This window comes from Channa argus, chromosome 7 (assembly GCF_033026475.1).
Source record: "Channa argus isolate prfri chromosome 7, Channa argus male v1.0, whole genome shotgun sequence".
NCBI lineage: Eukaryota > Metazoa > Chordata > Actinopteri > Anabantiformes > Channidae > Channa > Channa argus.
In genome coordinates, this window is record NC_090203.1 from 11,828,211 (window position 1) to 11,850,616 (window position 22,406).

The window sequence follows — 22,406 nt, forward strand, 5'->3', positions numbered from 1 at the left end:
TGTTAACCAAAACTGCGCCTGAACAGCGGCACCAGGTGGTTGATATTGGAAACTGCAGGTTGGATGTGAGTTTCAGATTTTTGATTCACAGTTGTGCAAGGTCTTACACACAGTTTGTTACTTTTCATCAGTATGGGTCATTTGCAGTTATTGGTATAAGTGTGATCAGGTTCCCAAAAAAGATACATGAACAGAATAGCTTAAACACATTAGGAACATATAAGGAAACATAACATATACGGAGATTAAGCCGTAGCCTATTGATTCCTAAATTCCTGGTAATGCGTTGCATTTAAAGCAGTAAGAATGATGAAGAACAGTGGCCTGAGGAAGTACAGTGTGCTGTTACTATTTAAAAAATTCGACACAAATGTCTGAGTGCCTCACATCACCCGCATTGAGTCAGGCTGATTCTCGGAAAACTGACTTAATTTTGGCAGAATATGGTTTGCTGGGTGGTGTCAGTCATAGTATTCATTCCCCCTTCCAAATCTGAAAGCTGTATTACTTTCTGGAATCACTTCCACTGGGTGTATTATGTGCCTGTTTCCAAATGGAAATGATGATGTTTTTTTTTAAATCAGTGGGATCATAAGAACACCTATTTATGTGTAAATTAATTACAATACTGCAAAATGATGTGAGCACATAGCTCTAAATATCTATGAAGAGATGTTTTAGTTTAGTTAAAATTAGTTGAGGAATATTTTAAAGAAAGCATTGTACTGTTTATGAAACAGAAATCACAACTCAGCATATAGTCGAGATGCATTAGATAATGATTTAGCAATTTTAGCGATTCTGTAGATATGGCAAACTCTGAGTTTAATTTTTCAGAGCTGTTGGAGCAAAACGATGACTGTTACTGTCTCCAATCCGAACTCTACTATAATAGTCTGCAACTACTTAAAAAAGGTAGATGCAAAAAGTTACAATAAGGTTACTATGTTCAAAAGTATGTTTCATTTTATAATTATTTCTCAATCTGTTGATTAGATTTCTAGCAATTGTGAAAAGCACACATACAGGCCACAGTTTTCTACCCAAGTCTAGAGTATTTCTAAAAGGTTTTAAAATGCAGTCTTATAAAATGTTTTTCTAAATTCACATTACATTCTGGCCAGAAATTCAAGATATGCAATGTGTATCTTTTATCTTCTTGTTTGTTTTGTTCATCACATGTCAACTTTTTAATCTTACATCTCCCTACCTTACCTCTATTTGCTGACCTTTATCTCTCCATCTTCTTCCCTGTGATGGCCTAGTCAGTGGTAAGTAACTCCACCTGTATGACAAACACCTATTGCATGAGATTACAGCTTGCATCTGGCAGTGCTCTGACACCAGCCACAGCTTTATCTATCCATCACCCAGTGGAGGCATACAGGTACACTCTGCTGATCTGTCCAATTGTCATTCAAATGTTGGGTTATTGAGGTGCTTATCACCCTAATCGGAGCGTGTAAATGTATGAATGCTGAGGGAGCACGCCAACTTTAAAATGGAAAATGACATCTGTGAGGTTCCAAGCATTATCTACAGAGAATTGAATGTACCAGGTACCACCTTACTGAAACCTCTCCATCTGGTTTCATGGATTAGCTCCATGTTTATGTCCTTTTTATAGATCCTCAAAGACAATAGACCGTGATTGGGGGTGGGGGAGAATAAAGAGCCGAACACACATCTTGTTAAAAGTAAGATTTGTAAGCTTATTAATTTGTTATCATGATCACTGTTATAACCTCTGTTATGGTTTGTTCAGTTTACAGTTTATTTTCAAGTTCATTTAAAGTCATTCCAGTCAAAGGTAAACATGATTGTAAATTGTTGTTTCCAACACTATTAAATGCTTTTGTTGTTCTGCAATCAATCGGTCACGCTCTCTCAGTCATACATACAGGGAAAAAGCAGAAATAAAGAGACTGTTGCTCACTTATGTGCTTGCTCAGTCTTGATTCATTTACCTACACACACATGCGCACACACACACACACACACACACACACACATCAGTACACAAAGATTGACAGCATGTCATGCCTAAGCTCCTGCACACAGCCATGAAGGGATGGACAGAAATGAACTCTGATTCTCTCTGTCACACACTTATTTAGAGGGACAAAGACGACACACACACACACACTTTCTTGCTCTCGTGTCTAAGTTTCTTCAGTGCAACTTTAAGAATGATTTACTGTCTGGCATTGCTCTTTGACTCTGCCACTCCACACCAGAATCCAAACCTTTCCTAGCTCACCATATACACACCTGGGCTGGCTTACACATTTACAGTACGTAAATAAAATCTGCTTTTGATAGGACAAGAGATGATAAAGTTCTATTAATGTAAAAATGCATTTTGAGGTTTACACAGTTTATAGCTTTTTACATAGTTTATAGCACAGTTTATAGTTTTATAACACCTTACACAGCCCGAGTTGTACTCCTCTTCATGTGTATAATAAGTAGGCTGTACTTTAAAGGGGACTTTTGAAAACCAATGGCCTCCAAAGGTTTTGAAAACTAAAATTTCCAAAACTCACACATTACAAGATCATTTACCTTAAATATGAATAATCCGTTGGCTGAGAATTACAGAACACAGCCCAAGTGTACATATGGCTTAAACTTTTAAACACACAAACCTCAACAAAACCCCCAAAAAGCTGTAATAATATTAACAAAAAGTAAAAGAGAAAAAACAACCACAAAGAAATTGAGATTTAAATTTGTAAAAATGCCTACATCACATTTCACCGCTGCACATTTCAAGACGTTAAATTGTCTTGATTTCCATTCTTTGTCCATTTTAACATTTACATGAGCACTTTAACGCCTCACATGCCGGTGGTTGAGTGGCTATTTGACCTGGTAGGTCAAAAGTCAGTTCTGAGTCCATCATCATCTTCATCATCGTTTTCAGCTTCTATGGTAAGCCATGCCCTACTACAGTCCATTGTTGGCAGGGTAGGGTAACCATGGTGAATAAGGTACTAGTTGTTATGGAAACGCTACTCTGAAGCAACTGACTGGTGCAGATCTTTGAGTTTTAATTTGCCATACCTTCCCACCAGAGAATTTTTGTATGCATTACTTGCTGCTTTAGTTGCGTTTCGATTTTTTTATTCATTTTGTATTTTTGTACCTACAAGATGTACGGTATGTGGATGTATTTTCAGGCTGTTAGTACCATTTAACATAATATTGATCGCTCTCGAACACACACACACACACACACACACACACACACACACACACACACGGAACACAGACATACATTTCCCCTCTCAGGCGTGCACACACACACACACACACACACGCAGTAACAGAAACCTGTTTACATGTGGCATCTGACAAAAGAGTTAACAGAGACTTCGTATCTGGGACTTGGCCTGTTCAGAGATGCACGTGTGAGAGACTGTCCTTCCTCTTTAGTCCTTCCTTTCTGCTCCTCTTCCTCTCCTCCACACAGCCTGCAGTTGGTTGAGAAGAGGGCAGTGTAAGGCTGAGTGTATCCATAGCTGGTCCATAGCAATCGTTTGCTGCGTTGGCCTCAGAGATGACAGAGGACTAACTGTATACTTCAAAGACCAGAGAGGAGAGAAACAGAGCAGCTTACAACAGCAGGAAACCCTTGCAGTTTCTGTGTTAATGGCACATCAAGTTCCGCCCCCCTTTCTTATTTGTGAATGCACACATTTCTTAAGTGAATGCTTCATCATTTAAATGCTCTATATTTTCCCCTGATCCCGTGCAGTCCCATTATCTTCTTTAGAATTGTGCAGGAGACTGATGGTGAAACCCAGGATGACACAACATTGTGGAGATGGCAACTTGAACACTTGCATCTGGAGTCCAAGGGTGTGTTTGTGTATGAACTATCAGCTACTTTGACTAATCCTCTACACAGGACCAGCACAGTTTATCAGCTGGTTTCTTTTTCCTCCTCCATTGATCAGGATCAAGATCAACAATAATAAGAACAAAAAGGCATTTTCAGTTAAGTTGTGCTGAATTCAATTCAATTCAGTTCATATGAGTTCAGTTTAAGTCTTGTTGCTTGTTGCATGAAACTATGGCAACTAGCCCTAAGGACATCTTTCAACGAATCAGATCCAAGGCAAAGTCTTCAAATGGTTTTCAATTGGATGGGTGGCTTGGATGCTTTTTCTTCTTTTTATTAGGATTTCATCCCTGCCTCTCCTGTGGTATAAATGCTTTGTGCTGTGTGCATGATTCAACAAGCTCAACCTGTGGCCACACACAGACACACACACACGCACAGACACACACACACAGTCTACACCTGCATTTGCAGCTAACTTTAATGAAATATACAATTCATTCTGTGTCACAGAGTGCCTGAAGGTCATTCAACTTTACCAGAACCACACTCTATCAAACACACAGCTGTACAAACACACACACACTCGCACAGTGATGCTCATTTCAGAACTCTCATTTCAAAGGCTTCCTCCTCTAGCCTTCTGCTCTATTTGTGGTATCTTAACTGTCCTCTCCTGCTCCTTTCCTACATCCCCCCCTTCCCCCACATGCTGATACTGTACACCCTCCCAAGGCTAGTTGGCATGGTGATGCTGATGGGATGGCCGTTGCTAGGAGATGAAGAGAGTAGCCAGAAGGAGCATCATCATGGTGAGGAGAAGGCGATCCCTGGATGGACTGCTTCCGCTGACGCTCTTCTCCAGTTTGGGAACCGCAGGGTTAAACTCACCTGGGAAAAAACAGACATAGCAGAAGAGAGGAATGAAAAGGGAATGTATGTATCATGTTATATCTTAATACATTTGAAAACACTGCAAGGAAATCTTAACACATAAGTTCATCTGAGCTCCTAATAATATTGTTTCAGAGCCCGACTGTTATTAAACATGACCAATTTCTGTAATGAGTTGGCCTGACTGATTGCAGGTGGTATCTCATTGTTCCAAAGCGAGACATTTTCAGCCACACTCACACTTAAGATACACCGTCTCTCCTGTAATGCCCCCACACCACCTTAAAAACCTTTGTATGTACACCTGGTGATGTCCTAAAAATAGTTTGTGGTCTTTGCTGCAGGGTACACACAAAGTCTATGATGTACGAAAACACAAGCCGCTAGACAGTTCACTGCACGCCTACTCTTATGAGACACACATGTGGCCAGACACACCCTCTGTAGTCACTTGATTAATGAGACTGGAGACCAGACTGACGCACAATTTTCTGTCTGTACATAAGTCGCCTGATGCTGATTAGGAACTATTGTGTTTACGGTCCAATGGCATTGAGGTAATGTATGTTTATTCACGCTGTTTCCACTCGTTGCCATATCTAGCTTCAGAAAATCTCCAGCTGCTCTGTGGGTCAGACAGCGAAGTAATGACTGGCTGACACCTGGTTTTAGAGATGGCCTCCTTTGGTATGCTCTGCTGGCCGATCTAATGAGGTCTATGCAGCAGTGGAGCTCAGGTTAAATGCTTTGACCGCGCTGTAACTGAGCGTGCCGCTGAGAGGTCAGAACATTGTTACTCTGGCGCTGACTGACAGTGGAATGTGGTTTGGAGACACAAACAGCAGACTGTGTGGAGCATCTCACACAACTGGTTCTGAAGTGTTACTCTTCTAATCGCCTCATCACACACACTCACACGCATACCAACTCGCTGTCACTAACTGCCTCAGATAAACACATTATTGCATGATGTTTGTGCAGGGGGCATGTGACGTACATCGTGAGCTTTTGACATGTTTGACATGGGTCAAACATAAGATTACACAAGAAATCTGTTTGAACAAATGTTTACGGTATGTGTACAAGACACATTTTGAAGCCGAAAAGCAGGAAAAGTGCATCATATTTACGAAGCTAAGACACCTATACACATCTATGACTTTGACTGTCATGTTGGCAAAAACAAGGAAATATCTCCAGCCTCAGTGTGTGTTTTTGTTTATGAGAATTCCTTTCTGCGTGTTTGTAGTGGTGTATTTGAAGATGTGTGCATTTGATTGTCAGTAGCCACCAACTGTATGGTTTAGGTTTCAGCTAAACCTGGATAGGTGTACCTGCAGTGTTGTATGATGTTGAATATAGGACATATAAATTATACTATCCCAGATACTTTAATTTATGCACACAGAGTGACCTGAAAAGCAGAAACCTTTGGAAACTAGTATGCAATTTAAATCAAGAGTCTGGTAATAAACGCTTTGGGAAAACAATTATGTTTAATTATTGTTGACACTCTCAGAGAGGTGTTGTTTCAACTATGTAGTAATTTTCTTAGAGGTTATAATTTGTGGTGTTTCGAGATCAGAATGCTCTCATTAAAAGGTCGTTCCAGTGAATTAGTGTTGAACTTTTATATAGCTGGTCAGCGCTGATACGACAGCATCTCTGCCTGGCTAATACTTTCAACCTAAAATTCATAGCACACTTGCAGAGCAACAAAAGGCAATATAGTTTTATTTTAAGGCTGTGTACTTACTGTCGCTAGTAAATTGAGTTTTATAAACAAGGTCAGTGAACTTTCACTGTACTGTGTGATAAAGAGCAATTTCAAAACTATTTGGGTTATATTTCTGGCTTAATTCCAAAAACAAGTCACGTCAGACATCAGCTTAAACTTCTGACAGATTTCAATTACAGTTAGTAAACAAAAAGAAGTATCATTTGGTTATAATTCACAAGATAAAGTTAATTCAACTGTCTATTGTTTAAGCTTTATAATGTAACTCACAAAAACAGATATAAACATTAACATTATAGAAGATGTAGAATGTGAAAAGCATTTAATACTGACATATATAAACCTTTTTGAATAGAGTTTTAATCATTTCTATTTGAATATAAATGCAAAGATGCAGTGCATAAATGGTAAAAGACAAGACAAGACAGTTTAAGTTAGAACTTCCACACTTAACATATAATTCATAGACCTTGATATGAGATATTTTGAACTTACTGAACTGAATTAAAACAAAAAACACAACAGCTTCTACAAAATTTAAAAAAAAAACATAACAACCGTACCAAAAAAACAAAAACAGCTTCAGCTGTGTTCTACGCACTGACATCCAACTTGATGGTGCTGGCAGAGCACCCCAAACATACTGTCTCTTAAAAGAGTGGTAATTACTACAATAAACCCCATTAAAGAAAAAGCTTCTGATTTCTCCACTAATGGCCAGACCTGATGGTCAGATGCAGTAACCTGAGCCAACAGTGTTGGTGAATGAGTATCCTCCCACTGAAAGCCATCAGTAATCACATGGCTGCATGGGGAGCTGCTAGCACCGTTCCATCTGTGTTGTAAATGAGATCTAAATGAAATCTAATACTAGAGGCTGTATTCAGAAGGGAACCACTGTTGAGCTGTAGACACTGATTGAAAGGGGCAGCACCCAGGAAATAAACTGTGAGCAGTGAAGCACGGAGAGAAAGAGAGACATTGGTGGTTTACAATACAAGCCTGCAACATTCAGCTTAGTTAAACATTTTCAGACACGGTAATCAGGCAGATTTCTGAATCAGGCAGAACTGAACAGTTTGTGTGTCGGCTTGTGTTCGTGCGAACATGCTGATGTGAACTTTGAATAACAGTAATTAAAACTATGATGTGATGAGTCTAATCGACAGTCAGGGGGATGAGAACGAGGTAGGCGAATAGGAAACTGCACTGCTTCTTTGTTTTCAGTTCATTTCACAGCTCCCTGCTGATTTCCACGCTTCCTCTTGCACCACTTGAGTTATCCTGTTAATTTAATAGGCAACACAGCAGTACAGGTGAAAATGACCCATAGGAGCTGGAGTAATTTGTTTTCTGCTATTGTGTAAGCCATTCACTCAATATTAACAGTATCTTCATGTACTCTGTATTCTTGATCTGTTCAAGTACATTCAGTACAAATATTCTTCTGTGGGAATAATCTTTGCATTTGTCTAACTTGTATTTAATTGTGTATCGTACATGATTCAGATTCAAGTGTACATTTTATATTACTGGAATGAGAATTAGATTTCTTGTACATTAAATATGTGTTTACAATTTACTGGAAAGAAAGAGTACAAAGTGGCTTTTTAACTTCTGAGCAAAGTTGTGTCAAACATAAGTATGGGTGAACTAAATACAATCTGTGCTTACTAAAATATAAAAAACAAACAAACAAACAGATGCAATATTTTGTGAAAACAATTTTGATTATTTATATTGACTATATGTCGAAGTGTCTCTGGGCAAGACTATGACATTGACAGCCCATTCCCATCCCCAGCTGTGCAGTGCCGGTCCAAGCCCGGTAGAAATTGGGGAGGGTTGCGCCAGGAATGGCTTCCAGCGTAAAAACTGTGCCAAATCAATATGCGGACAATGATCCGCTGTGGCAACCCTGAACTCACGGGATAAGCCGAAAGGACAAAAAAATTTTAATAAAAATATTGGTTATATCACTATCATGAGATTAATACTTACTATTATATGCTAAGATTAAAATTGTTCCGAAATAAATGTTAAAGAGGAAAAAACTCAATTTCACACTTCAAAAGGTGAATAAGCTTATTTTTAGTGGCTTTCCCCTCCAATGGATTCCTACTTGTGCTCTGGGAGGAAAAATGGAGAATGGGAATTAAAGGGTGGGAGGATGAGGACGGCATAGAGAAAATAGTTTGACTGAGAGAGAAACCAGAATGATCAAGCGAGGCAGAGGTATCTCAACAAACTTAAATGACCTGCAGCCATTTGCTGCAGCCAGTGATGTGTTTTCTTATGACAGCTACAGGAACTGACTGATTTATTACGCAAGCGCACCCATGCAAGTCTGTGTGGGCATGCAGAGATTAACAACAAAACAGCACCATATTTTACAGGCCACCTTGGAAAAAAGTGTTAAAGCTCGAGAGGATGATGATTGATACCCGCATGTCTGGTTGTATAATGGGTGGCAGCTAGCTAGGCCGAGATAGGTGTAATGTTTTTATGGAAGCAACCACAAAATCCTATGAGGTTAATTTAAAATAATAATCTGAAATCTCTGTTCAAGTGCTAATAGAATAATAATACAGCATTTTTGCACCAATCAAGTCGTTTAATGGAACTAGAACTAACTACAGGAAGTCGGATCAAGGCAGTTCTTTTCTCAATGAATTTTCCTATATTTTTTGGTAAATAACTACAAAACTCTGTGTTCTTTGCTTATCCGGTGAAAATATTGAGTGTGAAATGAATATGCATGTAGTTGTTTCGCAGGATCAGCAGCTTGCCAAGCCAGCTGGTGCTGTGAAGTTAACTGTGCTGGAGGTTTCTTTTGAAAACAGCAGAGCACTTTGGTTTGGTTGGTTGTTTGATGCTGGATGACCAATGATATTATTGATCAATCTCAAGTATTGGATTTCAGTATTTTAACAGTCTGTCTAGTGATATTTGTTTTTTTTTCAAATACACTTCTGAAAAGGTTACTGTGACTTAGTGGCTGGGGTCTCTCTCTTCCTCTCACTGCCCTCATGTTGTCGGGCTGTCATATTCCAAATGAAAGACAATCTAAGTTGATAAAAAATGTTACAACTATGAATTTGACACTTCAATGCTGCCTTGGGTTTTTCCTCCAAGGGTAAAAACACGCTGTCTAGGCTATCTGATTGGTGTACTGTTACAAGCTAAGGGTGGAAACAGCCATACAGGAAGCACTTTAATTCAGAATATATAAAAAAAATATATTCAACTATATTATGTTTTTTATTCAGCTGTCTCCATGTATAACATTTCCCCTTTTGAACATTACCAATATTATTATTTCAAATTATTTTAAATTTAAAACTACCAACGGTAGGAAGAATTAACGAAGAGAATATAATATAGGACTTTTTATTATTTTAAAAAAAATGTGTGTTACGTAACTGTACACTTTCTAAAATACATCAATGTGCCAAATGCTAAGACAGACATTTGTCTTTACCACAATCATGGACTCTATATGTTTTCCCTGCATATTGAAGATTGCTGGGCATATTGGTGTGGGACTTTTTTTTTTTTTTTTTTGTCTTTTCGGCTTACCCCGTGAGTTCAGGGTCGCCACAGCGGATCATTGTCCACATGTTGATTTGGCACAGTTTTTACGCCGGATGCCCTTCCTGACGGGACCCTCCCCAATTCCTACCGGGCTTGGACCGGCATTGCACTGCTGGGAAGGGGAATCGGCTGTTAGGGGTTCAGTGTCTTGCCCAGGGACACTTCGACATATAGCCAGGGCCGGGGATCGAGGACTCACCCTGTGGTCCGTGGACGACTGCCTTTACCAACTGACCTACAGCTGCCCCGCTTATATTGGTGTGGGACTAAAAGTGATAAAATAAAAGTATACCTGCAACATGGGTGCTTTAAAAGTATGAATCCTATGATTTCCATTGTTCCATTGTTGATCTGAATGAGACTGTTTGTCTGTTTTTACAATCCCAGACAGTCCAGATAGATCTGGTCCACAGTTACTCAACTTTATGTGTCTATAAGTTTGTCAATGTGTGTATGACTCACCAATATCATCAAGCTTTAGACCTGGTTGTGGGTAGTCTGGTTCTGTAGGCTCTGGCTCATCATCCACATCAGAGGCTGAAAAAGAGAGCGAGACGGAGACAGATGCAGAAATAGTGATTGAGAGAGCGAGTGAGCAGGGGTTAAATTACTGCTCCAACTCAAAGGATCTTAATTAAAACCAACCTGACATCTTGAGAGAAACATGCAAGAGAGTAACAAGGCAAGGCTGTAGGGGTTAAAAAAAACCTTTAGCAGGCAGACTGACAAGCCCTAACATCACCATCAACCCTAAGAGCAAGAGAGAAAATGAGTAAGCAACTGAGAGAGAGACAGGAAGAAATAGAAAAAGGAAGAGGAGATGTAAGATGAGGGGGGGAACAAACTGAAGAGCGGCAGTGTGAGAAAAAGGATGGAGAGTGATTGAGTGGAGGGAGGTTAATACTACTGGGCTACGAAAGTTAAAAGGACTGGACAGGCCAGGGATCAAAGTGTGTGTGTATTTGAGACAGAGAGAGAGTGTGTGTGTGTGTGTGTGTGTGTGTGTGTGTGTGTGTGTGTGAGTTTGAGTGAGAAAGGGTCGAGAGATTGAAGGATGGCAGGAGAACGAGAGAGAGAGGTTAACTCTCCATATACATAGCCACCCAGTGACTGCATACAGCAATAAATGGATTCTGACAAAGGACGAGGGAGGAGGCATGGAGGGAAAAGAAAGCGATAGGGAGAGCACTGGACGGACCTTCAAAGCTGGAGCTACTCCTTTCTGCTGCTGTAGATCAGGAATGAGACAGAAAAAGAGAGAGAAGAAAAGAAAAAGCGGAAAAAGGGGGGGTTGCTGCGCTGTGAGTGAAAATGCTGCAGGGGAGATTCAGCAGGAGTATTAATAGCTCTGCCTGTTTCAGACTGTATTTAGATTATGTACGCATCTGTATGCAGCCAGTGTGTGTGTCTGTGTGTAACATGTAGGAAAGTAAGCGAGCCTGTGTGGCCCAGAGGGGCACAGTGGCCAGATGAGTGCAAGTACAGTCTGCACACAGGTCCAAGCATTGTAATAAAAGGTCACACACACACACACGCACATGCACACACTGTGTGAAAGTAATCACAGACTCACCTGTAGAGCAGCAGACGTACACTCTTAGTCTCAGACAACTTCGGCCATGGTGATGGGTGGGCGTGGCTGTAAAGCGTACACAACAGATCATCATGCTATATTAATCTGTTTATTTAAAAACACAAACCAGCTGCTTTTCATGTGAAAAAGGTTTGTCTGTTCATATACTGTATGATGGTTTTCTTAACAAGACTAATAAATCAGAACATTGCTTAAGTGTCAGCACTGACACAGGCATTAAACATTCAGATATGATGTAGGAAAAAATGTTTTAAACCACAGATGTGACCTACGGTATATTTTGTGCAAAATCAGAGAGGATCATGGGTTAAAAAAAATTATTATATAAATTATAAATTCAACAACACAAAATAACAATTTAATATTTCCTGATGCTATTAAACAATGGTGAGACAAAATCCAAACATTAAACAGTGCAGTTAAAGCTGCACAGTTTTTAGGGTCACTGGAGGAGTAAACAGATCGGCCCCAGTGGTTTTAATTTTGTGGCTGATTGGTGTACATATACATGTCACACAGTCTGACCGATTTCACCTTTTTTAAAGATCAGAAGTCTTCACCAGGAACTAACCTGTAATTTATACAGAGGATCACTTATACAGTTCATCACCTCTGTAGTGTTTATGTTCAAAGTATGTTTAAAAAGAGAACTGTTAGCTCGAAGCACAGAATCTGAGTTAAAATGTTTGGATGGCACATTCTTTATCTCTGTGAGCTCCTGGGTCCTTACAACACATGTACATGGGCTCATTTGTGGTTTGTGGCTAAACACCTGTTGTCTTGAGGACACTCGGTGAAATCCATGCAAATATATTGTCATTTTTAGTGTTGACCGTCGAAATCGTATAAACATTTTAATTTAGCAAAAAGAAATCGAGAGAAAAAATATTTCAATCACAGGAAAAAATGTTGCTGATCTTAAATATTGTAATAATCTAATTATTTCCATAAAGCAAAACTAATATAAGTGCATACCATTTATCATATTGTTCGTGCTGGCTCATTGTCACACTTTGATGTAATAATTAGACATTTAAATAGGAGATAACATCAATAATGTTAGTCATACCTGGACATCTCTTGCTATGACAAGTCAAAATGTTTGTGCAGTCAAAACGTCATATTCAAGTTGTGAAGGATTTAAAAAAATAACACAAATACAAATTGTCAGCTTTTCCCTTAATGTTTAAATCTATTTAATTATAAAAAAAACAAAATAGCCAACCCATCCTGTTGTGCTTGAATGTTGTACATCACTTTAATTTCCTAATCAAAAGGTATTTTTGAGGTAAGAAATAAATTCACTTTGAAGCAAAGCAATGTGCAGCATAACAGCTTTCTATAGATGTACCAAATCTATTAATGCACTCATTATAAAGCAGCTCTATGCAAGCGACGTTTATAATTGGCCTGAAATATTTGTTTTTAAATTGTTCTATGATAAGCTAAAATTTCATTATTTATGCTGTGTCATATTGGCACAAGGTGTTGCAAGTTAATTAGATTAGCAATCAACAAAATGGATGAGCCTGCCTGACTGTGAGTCAGTAATTTCTTATTCTCAAATTACCTGAGGACAGACTTCGGCTAATTTGAACTGAGTATTTATCAAGTCCATGTAACAATTAAGTTCAATCATATGAGCGTTTTTTGACAGATAACTGTTCTACTCTTGATACTGCAATGGTTACTGGTTTAATTACACTCACAGATGTAATAGTACTCCTTTCCAACGTTAAACTCGTAGCCTAGTGAGAAGGCGCTGTAGCGCTGGAACTTCTCCGAAAACTTGATGGGAGCATGGAGGGCATGAGGCCGGTTACACTCCCATCTCTTGGAACCAAGCTGGGGGTCGCAGTTCCTGTAACCAAGGTAGCTGACCATATAGAGGACGTACTGCTCGCTGGTGCCCACCATGCGCTGGCTGTCATTGTAATGTGGACAGTAAATATCCAGGTAGTCATTGACGTTCACCTGCATTGTGTAGCCCTCCCTGCGCAGACTGGATAAACACAGAGAAAAGCAGACATGGTTAGAATTCACATAATTTCAAAATACACTTACACACAACTCTTTTATCAGTGGTCTTTAATGTAGACATTCAACATGTTTACATTTCCTGTCATCCAGTACAGAAAATGTAAGACCCTCTTTTTCATTGAGCATTTAATTCAAGTGTGTTATGTCTGGCTGCCTTCTGCTTAAGCAAAGGTCAAGCAAGACTTTACTTATCGGGTTATTAATAACACTAAACAGGTGTGTGTATGTATATGTGTGTATTTGTAGCTGCAGGGCTGCTGCATGCAGAGAATGTGGAGCTAGTTCTTCAGTGTGGACTCAAGGCCCCAGGGCCAGAGCTCCTTCTCCTGGTGTCAGCGCAGCATTGTCCCCTAACCCCAGTGCTCGTACATCAACCTGAACACAACGTTGCGCTCACATCAGCCATCAACATCCTGGCTGCGTTTCTCCCCACCCAAAGCTCATATATCAGCATCAACCCTAAAAAAGACTCAGTTTGACAGGAAGATAAGATCTGACTGTGTGTGTGTGTGTGATTTGTTTGACAAAGTGTGTTTTTCTTTCCTGCATCCAAAAGCCCTCTTTTTCTCCCCATCACAGACATGAGCCCATATCTGTGTGACAAAGACAGCTTTCAGTTGTAAATCATACACACACCGATGAACATGTGGGCAGACACATTCATTCAAAGACACACACACTCTCAGATGCTCTAGTGGTGACTCCATGAAATCAGAAGAGGGCAGCAGTGTGTCATCCTCAGCCTGATGCTTACTCTCTCTCTCTTTGCCAGTTCTAGGTCATGTCTCCCGGGAGATTATTATTCAATTATTAAATTAGAAGATCGAAACACTGTTCCCAATGTCTCCCTCACACCATCATTTCTTATCGCTCTCTTCAAATCCACTCTGAATTTGTCTTTCTCCCCCTGCTCTCCATTTCTCTCGTGCTTTCTTTCAGACAAACATGATCGAAGACAAATTGTTCACCATTTATCTGTCTTCCTCCTTTCACTTTCTCTCATTACATCATTTGGTAGCCTGCAGAGATTTACTTCATGCAGTAGAGAAGGGTGTAAAATACTTCATCGGGGATATATTTATAGTGCATATAAAATATATTTATAGTGAATATAAAAAAGTGCAAGACAGAAAGAGAGAAAGAACACAAGTGAAGGATGAGTTTGGTTCTGCCAGGGAGGTGTGAATGCAAATTGAGTAAAAGTGATTGGCAAAACCAAGTAGGAAGGGAAAAAAGAGGTTTTATGCTGAAGAAAAACAAATTCTCTTAGATGAAGGGATAATGGAGGGAAAAGCAATACAGAAAAATGAAGAGGAGGCCAGCGCAAAGCATCTTCAGTAATCTGAAAGCAAATCACTTCTCTAAGATAAAAGCTAGATTTAGGAATCCCTATGTGAGTGCGCGTGCGTGCGTGTATGTGCATTTCTATGTTCGGCATCAAAGCACATGACCTGCCAACCTTTATATTTGATAATGTGGCATTTTTAAAGGAGTTTGTGCCTGACATACAAACACAAAATAGGATGAATACACAAAAAGCATCACCACAGATTATTCTCTATCATGTAATCCTGTCGCATCAGAACCCTTGACTGTTAGAATTACTTTGTCTAGAATTACTTACAAAGTCTTTTTCATGTTTGACAATGATTCTTCATTAAGTATTAAATTATGTGACAAATGATACTTTAGTGAAAGAGGCAGAAATAAAAATAAGTCCTGCATGTTTCTCAGTAGCAGCATTTTCACGGGTTTATTATTTCCTACAATCAATCTTTGTTTTATTGCACCTTTGTTTCAGGTTATTGCAATTCAAAGTGCTTCACAAACGATTGAAAAGTGGATAACAAGATGTCAGAGGAGGACAATAAAACATTAAACAATCAGACTAACCCTCACAAATTGTTTTATTTACCGTACAATGACACATCACATGTTCTGTATGAGACCAGACAAAAAAAAAAAAGAAAAAACGTGTTATGCCATGATGAAGTGAAACTGAACTAATACTGTTAATACTAATAATAGTGAAATTTATCTCTTAGACACTACAGATGTTACTAGATGTTTTTGGGACATCTTGATCTGTTACGACCTTTACGTGCCACTAGGAAGGACACTGCTGTACCCCACCCCTTTCCTCCCTTTGAACTAGACTTTAGGCTTCAGGTGTTTTCTGATGCAATGTATCTGCTGATGTTTTGACAAAGATTTCAGTTCGGATGACTACATTGACTTCTCTTATGAAACTTCTCCAAATTATTTAATTATTATTATTATTAAACAGGATCCAAATCTATAAAAGTGTAATAACAGAATGCTGTAAGCTTGTTGTTTAGCTTACAGTTTCACTTCGTTAAAATTTAAATTATGTGCAGTAAAATGTGTTCAAAAACTGCAAAATTCTGTCGAGTTTAACAACAACACAGGTCACTAAACACATTTATCTATTATGTATAAATATCTAATTCATTGCTTATGCACTGCTACATCATTTTATTACTACTACTGTTATAATCAAGATGCTCTATGCGCAGATGTGTACAGAGAAAATTAATGAATCTACTCCTTGATAATAATAACAGAATGCCTGCAAAAACTCCACATACTAAATGCACCAAGACTCAACTCTAAGTTTTTATGTTCATCATTTAAGTGAAGCAGTGGGACATAAACCGTTGGGAAGTGTTTTAAGACAAAAGAAAATGCAAAACAATTTAGTTTTAAAACTAATTTACCAGTGAACTGTGAACAAATCCATTGTGCGAAAATCACATTTCTCCTTTTATAAAAAAAAAAAATGTCATTCCTCAATTATATTAGTTTTCATTTTAACGTAATGCTGCCTGAAAACTGACGTAACAAAGCTTATAAGATGTTATAATGTGTTGTTTCCTGTCCATCCTTTTGTCACTCCAATCTCTTTTCTTGTAATTGATAGCTGGCTATTTGAGCCTGATAGTAGCGAGAGTCAAGAGATGGCGGCTGTCGTATCATCAGCAACACAACTCTGAGATTATTGGAGCAAAAGTACACGTATATACAGATCCACAAGAGAGAAGGAGTGATGGAAGGATGGAGAGAAAGATGGGCGGCGGGATTTATAGGATGAGACGAGGGGTAGTTGGGGTTAAAAGCTGTGGAGTCTGGCCACCGGGGAGCAGAGGGTGATAGCAGGAGGGAGAAGAAGCAACAGCTAAGAGCAAGATCAAAGCAGGCCTGGATCAATGTCACTACTGTAAAATCACATCCGAGGGTGTGAGAGAGTTGGAGAGAGAGAGAGAGAGAGAGAGAGAGAGAGAGAATGTTGCCTGTATAAATCAGTCGTAGGCAACGTAATGCCACAAAGTTACCCCCTGCCTGACTATTATCTGCCTGGCCTGTTGGAGCTCCAAGCATCAATAAAACACTTTGACAGTAAGAGCAATCATTCCTTTTTATAACAGGAGCTGTGCCCTGTGCTTTGCTCTATTGGTGAGATGGTAGATTTTGTAAAGATGAGGGCACTGAGGGAGTCTCAAAGCCCAAAGAATTAAGCCAACCAGTGAAAACAGATTTCCACTACAAGCATAAAAAAAAGGCCCAGTGTAGTGGTATACTGAATATATGCTGAGCAGCGAGGACAACAAACTCATGTATGTCCTATGGATCATCCACTCTTCATTGATAAACATGCTTACTTTGAGAGTGGCACAGCAGATAGTTAGGACTGTGTCACCTCTCAAGGTCACGTGTTCAAACCTGTCGGCCAATTGTAGCTTTTCTTTGGGGAGTCTGCATGTTCATCCCATGCCATGTGGGAAACATGGCATGGGATGGCATTTTTTTTTTTTTTGCACAAGCCTTAATATAGGCTTGTGTCAGGACAGATCAGCAAATGTAGGAAAATGAGGTGCCATTAAAACAGAAGGAATAGTGTAAAGCAGTACAGTGCAACAATCTGCCAAAGAGGGAGAATTATCCCAGCACATCAGTCCAGTTAACTTTTTCTAATAAATATCTAATAACTTTATTGCATTTTCTGTTGGTTAACACATTTTTATAACTAGGACTTTTTCCAAATAAGACACGTGTAAATATGGCTAAATTCCATTTAGCTGCTGCATGCTGGCTCACCCTTCAATATGTCCTGACACAACCTTGTGGGGCTTTGATTACTTAAAAAATACAAAAAAATAAAACACAAAATTGCAATTTTGCTTCAGTGAAGACTTTTAAAGCTAATAGCTTATAATAATACAATAAATGCTAATTGCTGTCCACATGGAGCATCTGGTCTTCATCTACAAGGTGCACATGGACACGATTAATTTAGGGGTCTACGTTTTGGTATTATTTTTAACTACTGATTAATTCACTGATCAAACGCAGGAGACCTCAAGTGACGGACTGGATTGTAAGGATATAAAGTGTGTGTGAGCATGAGCGAACTGCCAAAAAAAAAAAAAAAACATGCATGCCAAGATAAATCAAGGTTAAAGAAATCAAAAGAGACATTGCTGATGGGCACAAGGTTAGGCTGGATTAAAACTTGTCCAGCAGTGTTACAAATGATTGCCAATCAGGACTTAAAAGCCACTCTGCCTCCTGAGGCCAGAATTCTCAATCCCATCTCAGTTCGGTGCAGAGATGCTAACATTGTTGCGGGAAGACTCCAATCAGCCAGCGGAGCGGTAGGTATAATTGAATGGCTCACCTGCTGAATGGAGACTCCCAGAGATCTGTAGCATCAATGAGGCCCTCATCAAACAGACAGGAGTCCTTCCTACAGTATCCTCTTCTACCTACTTTCTTTCCCTTACCCTCACTCCTTTGTTTCCTTACTTCCATTTGTTCTCTCTGTGTTTCTGTTGAAGTTCGGCTTTTATGTGAGGGACCAATTCATGATAAAAACATGTGAGCGTATACAGTGTTTCAGTGTCAGTCAACACTCAGGTGATCTGGTGATGAATGCCATCTTCTTTTGTTCACATTGTGAATCTCTTTTTTTTTGTTCCTCACCATCTCGATATCTCCATAGATCAGAACATATGTGTGTGTGTGTGTGTGTGTGTGTGTAAGTGATGTAGTGGTTGAGTAGGTCTTAAATTCTCCCCATTGAAATCAATACCTGTCTTGAGTGCGTCCAACACTGCTGCTTTCAAGGCTGCTACACACACATTCACGTGCACACACCCAAAGGCATGTGCACGGGTGCTTACACTCACACACGTACGTGCGCGCAAACACACACACACACTCTCTCTCTCTCTCATGCTCATGCAGTCCAGCAGAACAATGGTTCATCGTTGGTAATTGATCAAACTATTACAACTAACAGGGTTTCTTGCCAAGCACTGACATGATCCCATAACACGGACAGTATTTTCCAATTCCCTCTCTCCCTTTCTCTCTTTCCAACCTTTTCTTACATCTTTGTCATCCTCACATTCTCTTAAACACTCTCTCTTTCCTTCCTCCATCCATCATCCTTTCCCTTGTTCATCCTTTTCCTCTCTGCTTGTGGATATTGACTATGTGGTACAAGAAGGAGTGTTCCAGCACTACACAACCTAATGGCAGATGTTATTATCACTTTGAACTGAGCTGCCTCCCTCTTTATACAGAGCCACATTCGACAGACACACTTTCAAGCCATTATGCATGTGTCCTATAAACCTTTTGCATGAAACACATGCAGAATAAAAAGACCAAGGGAAACAAAAGTGGAGATCAGAGATGTGAGCGGATGAAAGGATGAACGACAAGAACAGGAAAGAGGGAAGACAGAACACTTCAATTAAGAAAAATGTTGTTTAACCTCTGAATAAGACCGGGACTTGTGGTCTTTACCTTAATTTGCGTGTTCATTGATTTTGTTTTCAACTTTAATTTATTGTCCGTTTTAACACCATCTCACCCACTCAGCCTATTTTACGCTCCAAATGGTTTCCTAACTTTGAGGCTTCTTCTGTGCCTCTCAAAACTGCTTGTTTCATCTACCAGGTATCTGCCAATATCAACCGATTCCTGCATCTTATTATTTTGTTTTGTTCCCATCAATTCTTACTGGTGCGCTTTATCTCTGTGTTTCCCTACCCATGTCTTATTCCCCAAGCCCTTACGTGAGCAATAGTAACATAGCCCATCAGACACTTGGCCGGCACAGGCAAAGAGACAAGGAAAGAAGAGAAAGAGAGTGTATGTTCCCTAAGCTCTTCCATGATTGATAGTGATCCTGTCTGATGGCTGTGTATAGACTCAGCACTCAGTGAGACATTACCCTCTGACCCAGCTATTGATTCTTACATTCGTTGCCCCAAACACACAACACTAGCTATGACCCTGCCCGTGCGATATAAACCGCACGCACACATACACACTCTCGCCTGTGTGTACAGTCCTACAAACTGATTGTTTGGCAGTGTCCTGTGAAACCTGATCAATCTGCTGCATAACAATCACTCTCCCTGCCTGTCTGAGTTCACTTCCTGGCCGAGTCACATGGCACCCATGTCTCACTGACTGATGTGTTTGGGTCAGGGTCTGAAGGCTTGAATATCAGAGCTGCGGGAAAAGAGCTACAGGGCCGGGGTAAACCATTCTCAACAACAACAACAACATTACTCAGATCCCTCTCCTGAGCCACTTTTAATAAGGAATCCGGGCAAAGAAACAGCGCTTGCCGAGCAGAAGGACGTGGCATGAGAAGTGGTGTCATCCATTAAGCAGACCTAGGTCAGATAGTATTTTGCATATAATTCTGCCTGCCCTTGTTTTAACCAAGTTAAACTGCAAGGTAGGCGGGATATGCTATATGAACACAATATCAACTACTATAGGAAATAATTTGAAACGCATTTTGATTCTCATTTGTGCTGGTGCCAACTCTGCGTGTGTGGTGGCGAAAATATCCTCTATCAGGCGCTTCAAACAAGCTAAAACAAAGGCTCAAAATGATTTGTAACCATTATCTGACCCATGTCCAATGTCAAAGACTAGTCAAACAAGGATAGGATATTTTCGCCTTTATAAGTCCAAGGAGGCGAAGCCAGAAAGAAAAGCGAGACCGAGAGGGGTGCCAACTGAGCTCCAGACTAATGGGCTTCCAAGACAAAACCACAGCTGGCTTTCAACATTAGTCTCCATGACGACAGAAGAAGCCCTAGCGTTGGATCTATTGTAGCCACAAAAAAAAGGGGGCTACAGGGGTTCATTGCTTTGTGTGAAAACCCATCTATGCCCTCTTTATCCACCATCTCTCCTCTGTCTCTCTAATGGCTAATTAAGTACCACTTATTACTATTCCACATCATCACAAATCATCAGCTATTACTGTGGCCAATTGTATTTCACACCGTTTTCAGAAGGAGTTCTTCTTTTTTGTTACATCTCAGTTTGGCTACAAAAATGAACAAAGAGTAAAGGCTAAAAGCAGAGGGTGTGTAACTAAGGGCGACGGGCAAAATTTGGATTGTACATGTACTGTATGACCAACTACATGGGCAGGGCTGTGTGGCTTATCTTGTCTAGCTATACAAACACTGTATGTTATTATGAGAAGTAAAGTAGCACCAATCTAAAAACCTAAGATCCTCTAACTGAGTAACAAGTTGCAACTTCTTAAAATTCATCTTTAGCCTCCTAATTTGCTCAGAAAGATACAAAACGCATTGCTACTAGGCCAGGAAAAAACAAAAACATGCGTTAAGGGGCAAATAGCAGTTTTTCTTTTAGGGTGGAACAGATAAATAAATGGAAAAAGAAACACACACACACACACACACACACACACACAAGGGCAGTGAGATAAGTAGTAGACCTAGATAGGACAAGCTGGCACCAGCATTGTGTTTAAGTGTGTTTAAGTGTTTAAATGCATCTGGGTATTCTTGTCAGAAAAAAGAAAACATTGAGCTGTAACATTTCAAGCATTATGGATGTCCTATTAATGCACTGTGGCACGGGGCATTAATTAAATGTATTCACATATACTCAGTCACAAAGGCCTGAAATTAAAGCACGCAGATTGAGACGCAATGCTAATCTAAGCGATAAGTGCTCAATTAGGCATTTAGGAAAATAATTTTGCTGCATGAAGTCAATGGAGTAAAATAATGAAAAGGAGAAAAAACTCATGCACTCTGAAACACAATGTTCAGACTCATTTCATCTCAAGAGTTTTCTATTTTTATTCTCTATCAAAGCAGAACATAAAAGACAAGTAGAGCACAGATGTTTCAGCACTAAGACCTTCCACCCTGCATGAGCCAAAGTGATAAAAGAAGCAAAAAGATTTTGAGTGATGAATGAGCCACAAATCTATCAATGTCAGATTTTACCTCTGCACACAACAGGCTTACAAATAACTAGTGCAGAAACCTTGAGTTTGTGCAGTGTAATGTATCAGACAATCTGTATATGTCTGCGTGTTTTGTCTGTGTGTGTGTGTGTGTGTGTGTGTGTGTGTGTGTGTGTGTGTGTTGGTGGGTTTACACATGCAGCTACAGTAACTGTAAGCACCGCTTCTCTATCTTCCATTAGTCTTTTCCTCCTAAACACAACAGAGAAATGTTAACTCTGGGCTCTGCATGTGGCCTGTGGCTTGATGTCAACCTCAAACTCTAGTAAATTAGAAACCTGTCAGAAACCTACGGCTCTGCAAAGCCTCTTACAGTTGAAACGAACAATACGACATAAAAACACAGAGGCAGTGACAA

General features: G+C 39.7%; 1 protein-coding gene across 2 annotated transcripts in view; it reads right to left on the reverse strand.

The window, feature by feature from the left end:
• Positions 1 to 3,175: 3,175 nt before the first annotated feature.
• The window catches only part of efna3b (ephrin-A3b), a 52,708-nt gene continuing 33,477 nt past the window's right edge, over positions 3,176 to 22,406 (reverse strand). For both annotated transcript variants that reach the window (XM_067511466.1, XM_067511467.1), the window contains exons 3-6: positions 13,377 to 13,669; positions 11,647 to 11,712; positions 10,536 to 10,610; positions 3,176 to 4,738 (exon numbers count right to left, since the gene is read on the reverse strand). In XM_067511466.1, the coding sequence (XP_067367567.1) occupies positions 4,620 to 4,738; positions 10,536 to 10,610; positions 11,647 to 11,712; positions 13,377 to 13,669 (553 nt within the window). In that variant the 3' untranslated portion in view covers positions 3,176 to 4,619. The remainder of the gene's footprint in view (positions 4,739 to 10,535; positions 10,611 to 11,646; positions 11,713 to 13,376; positions 13,670 to 22,406) is intronic.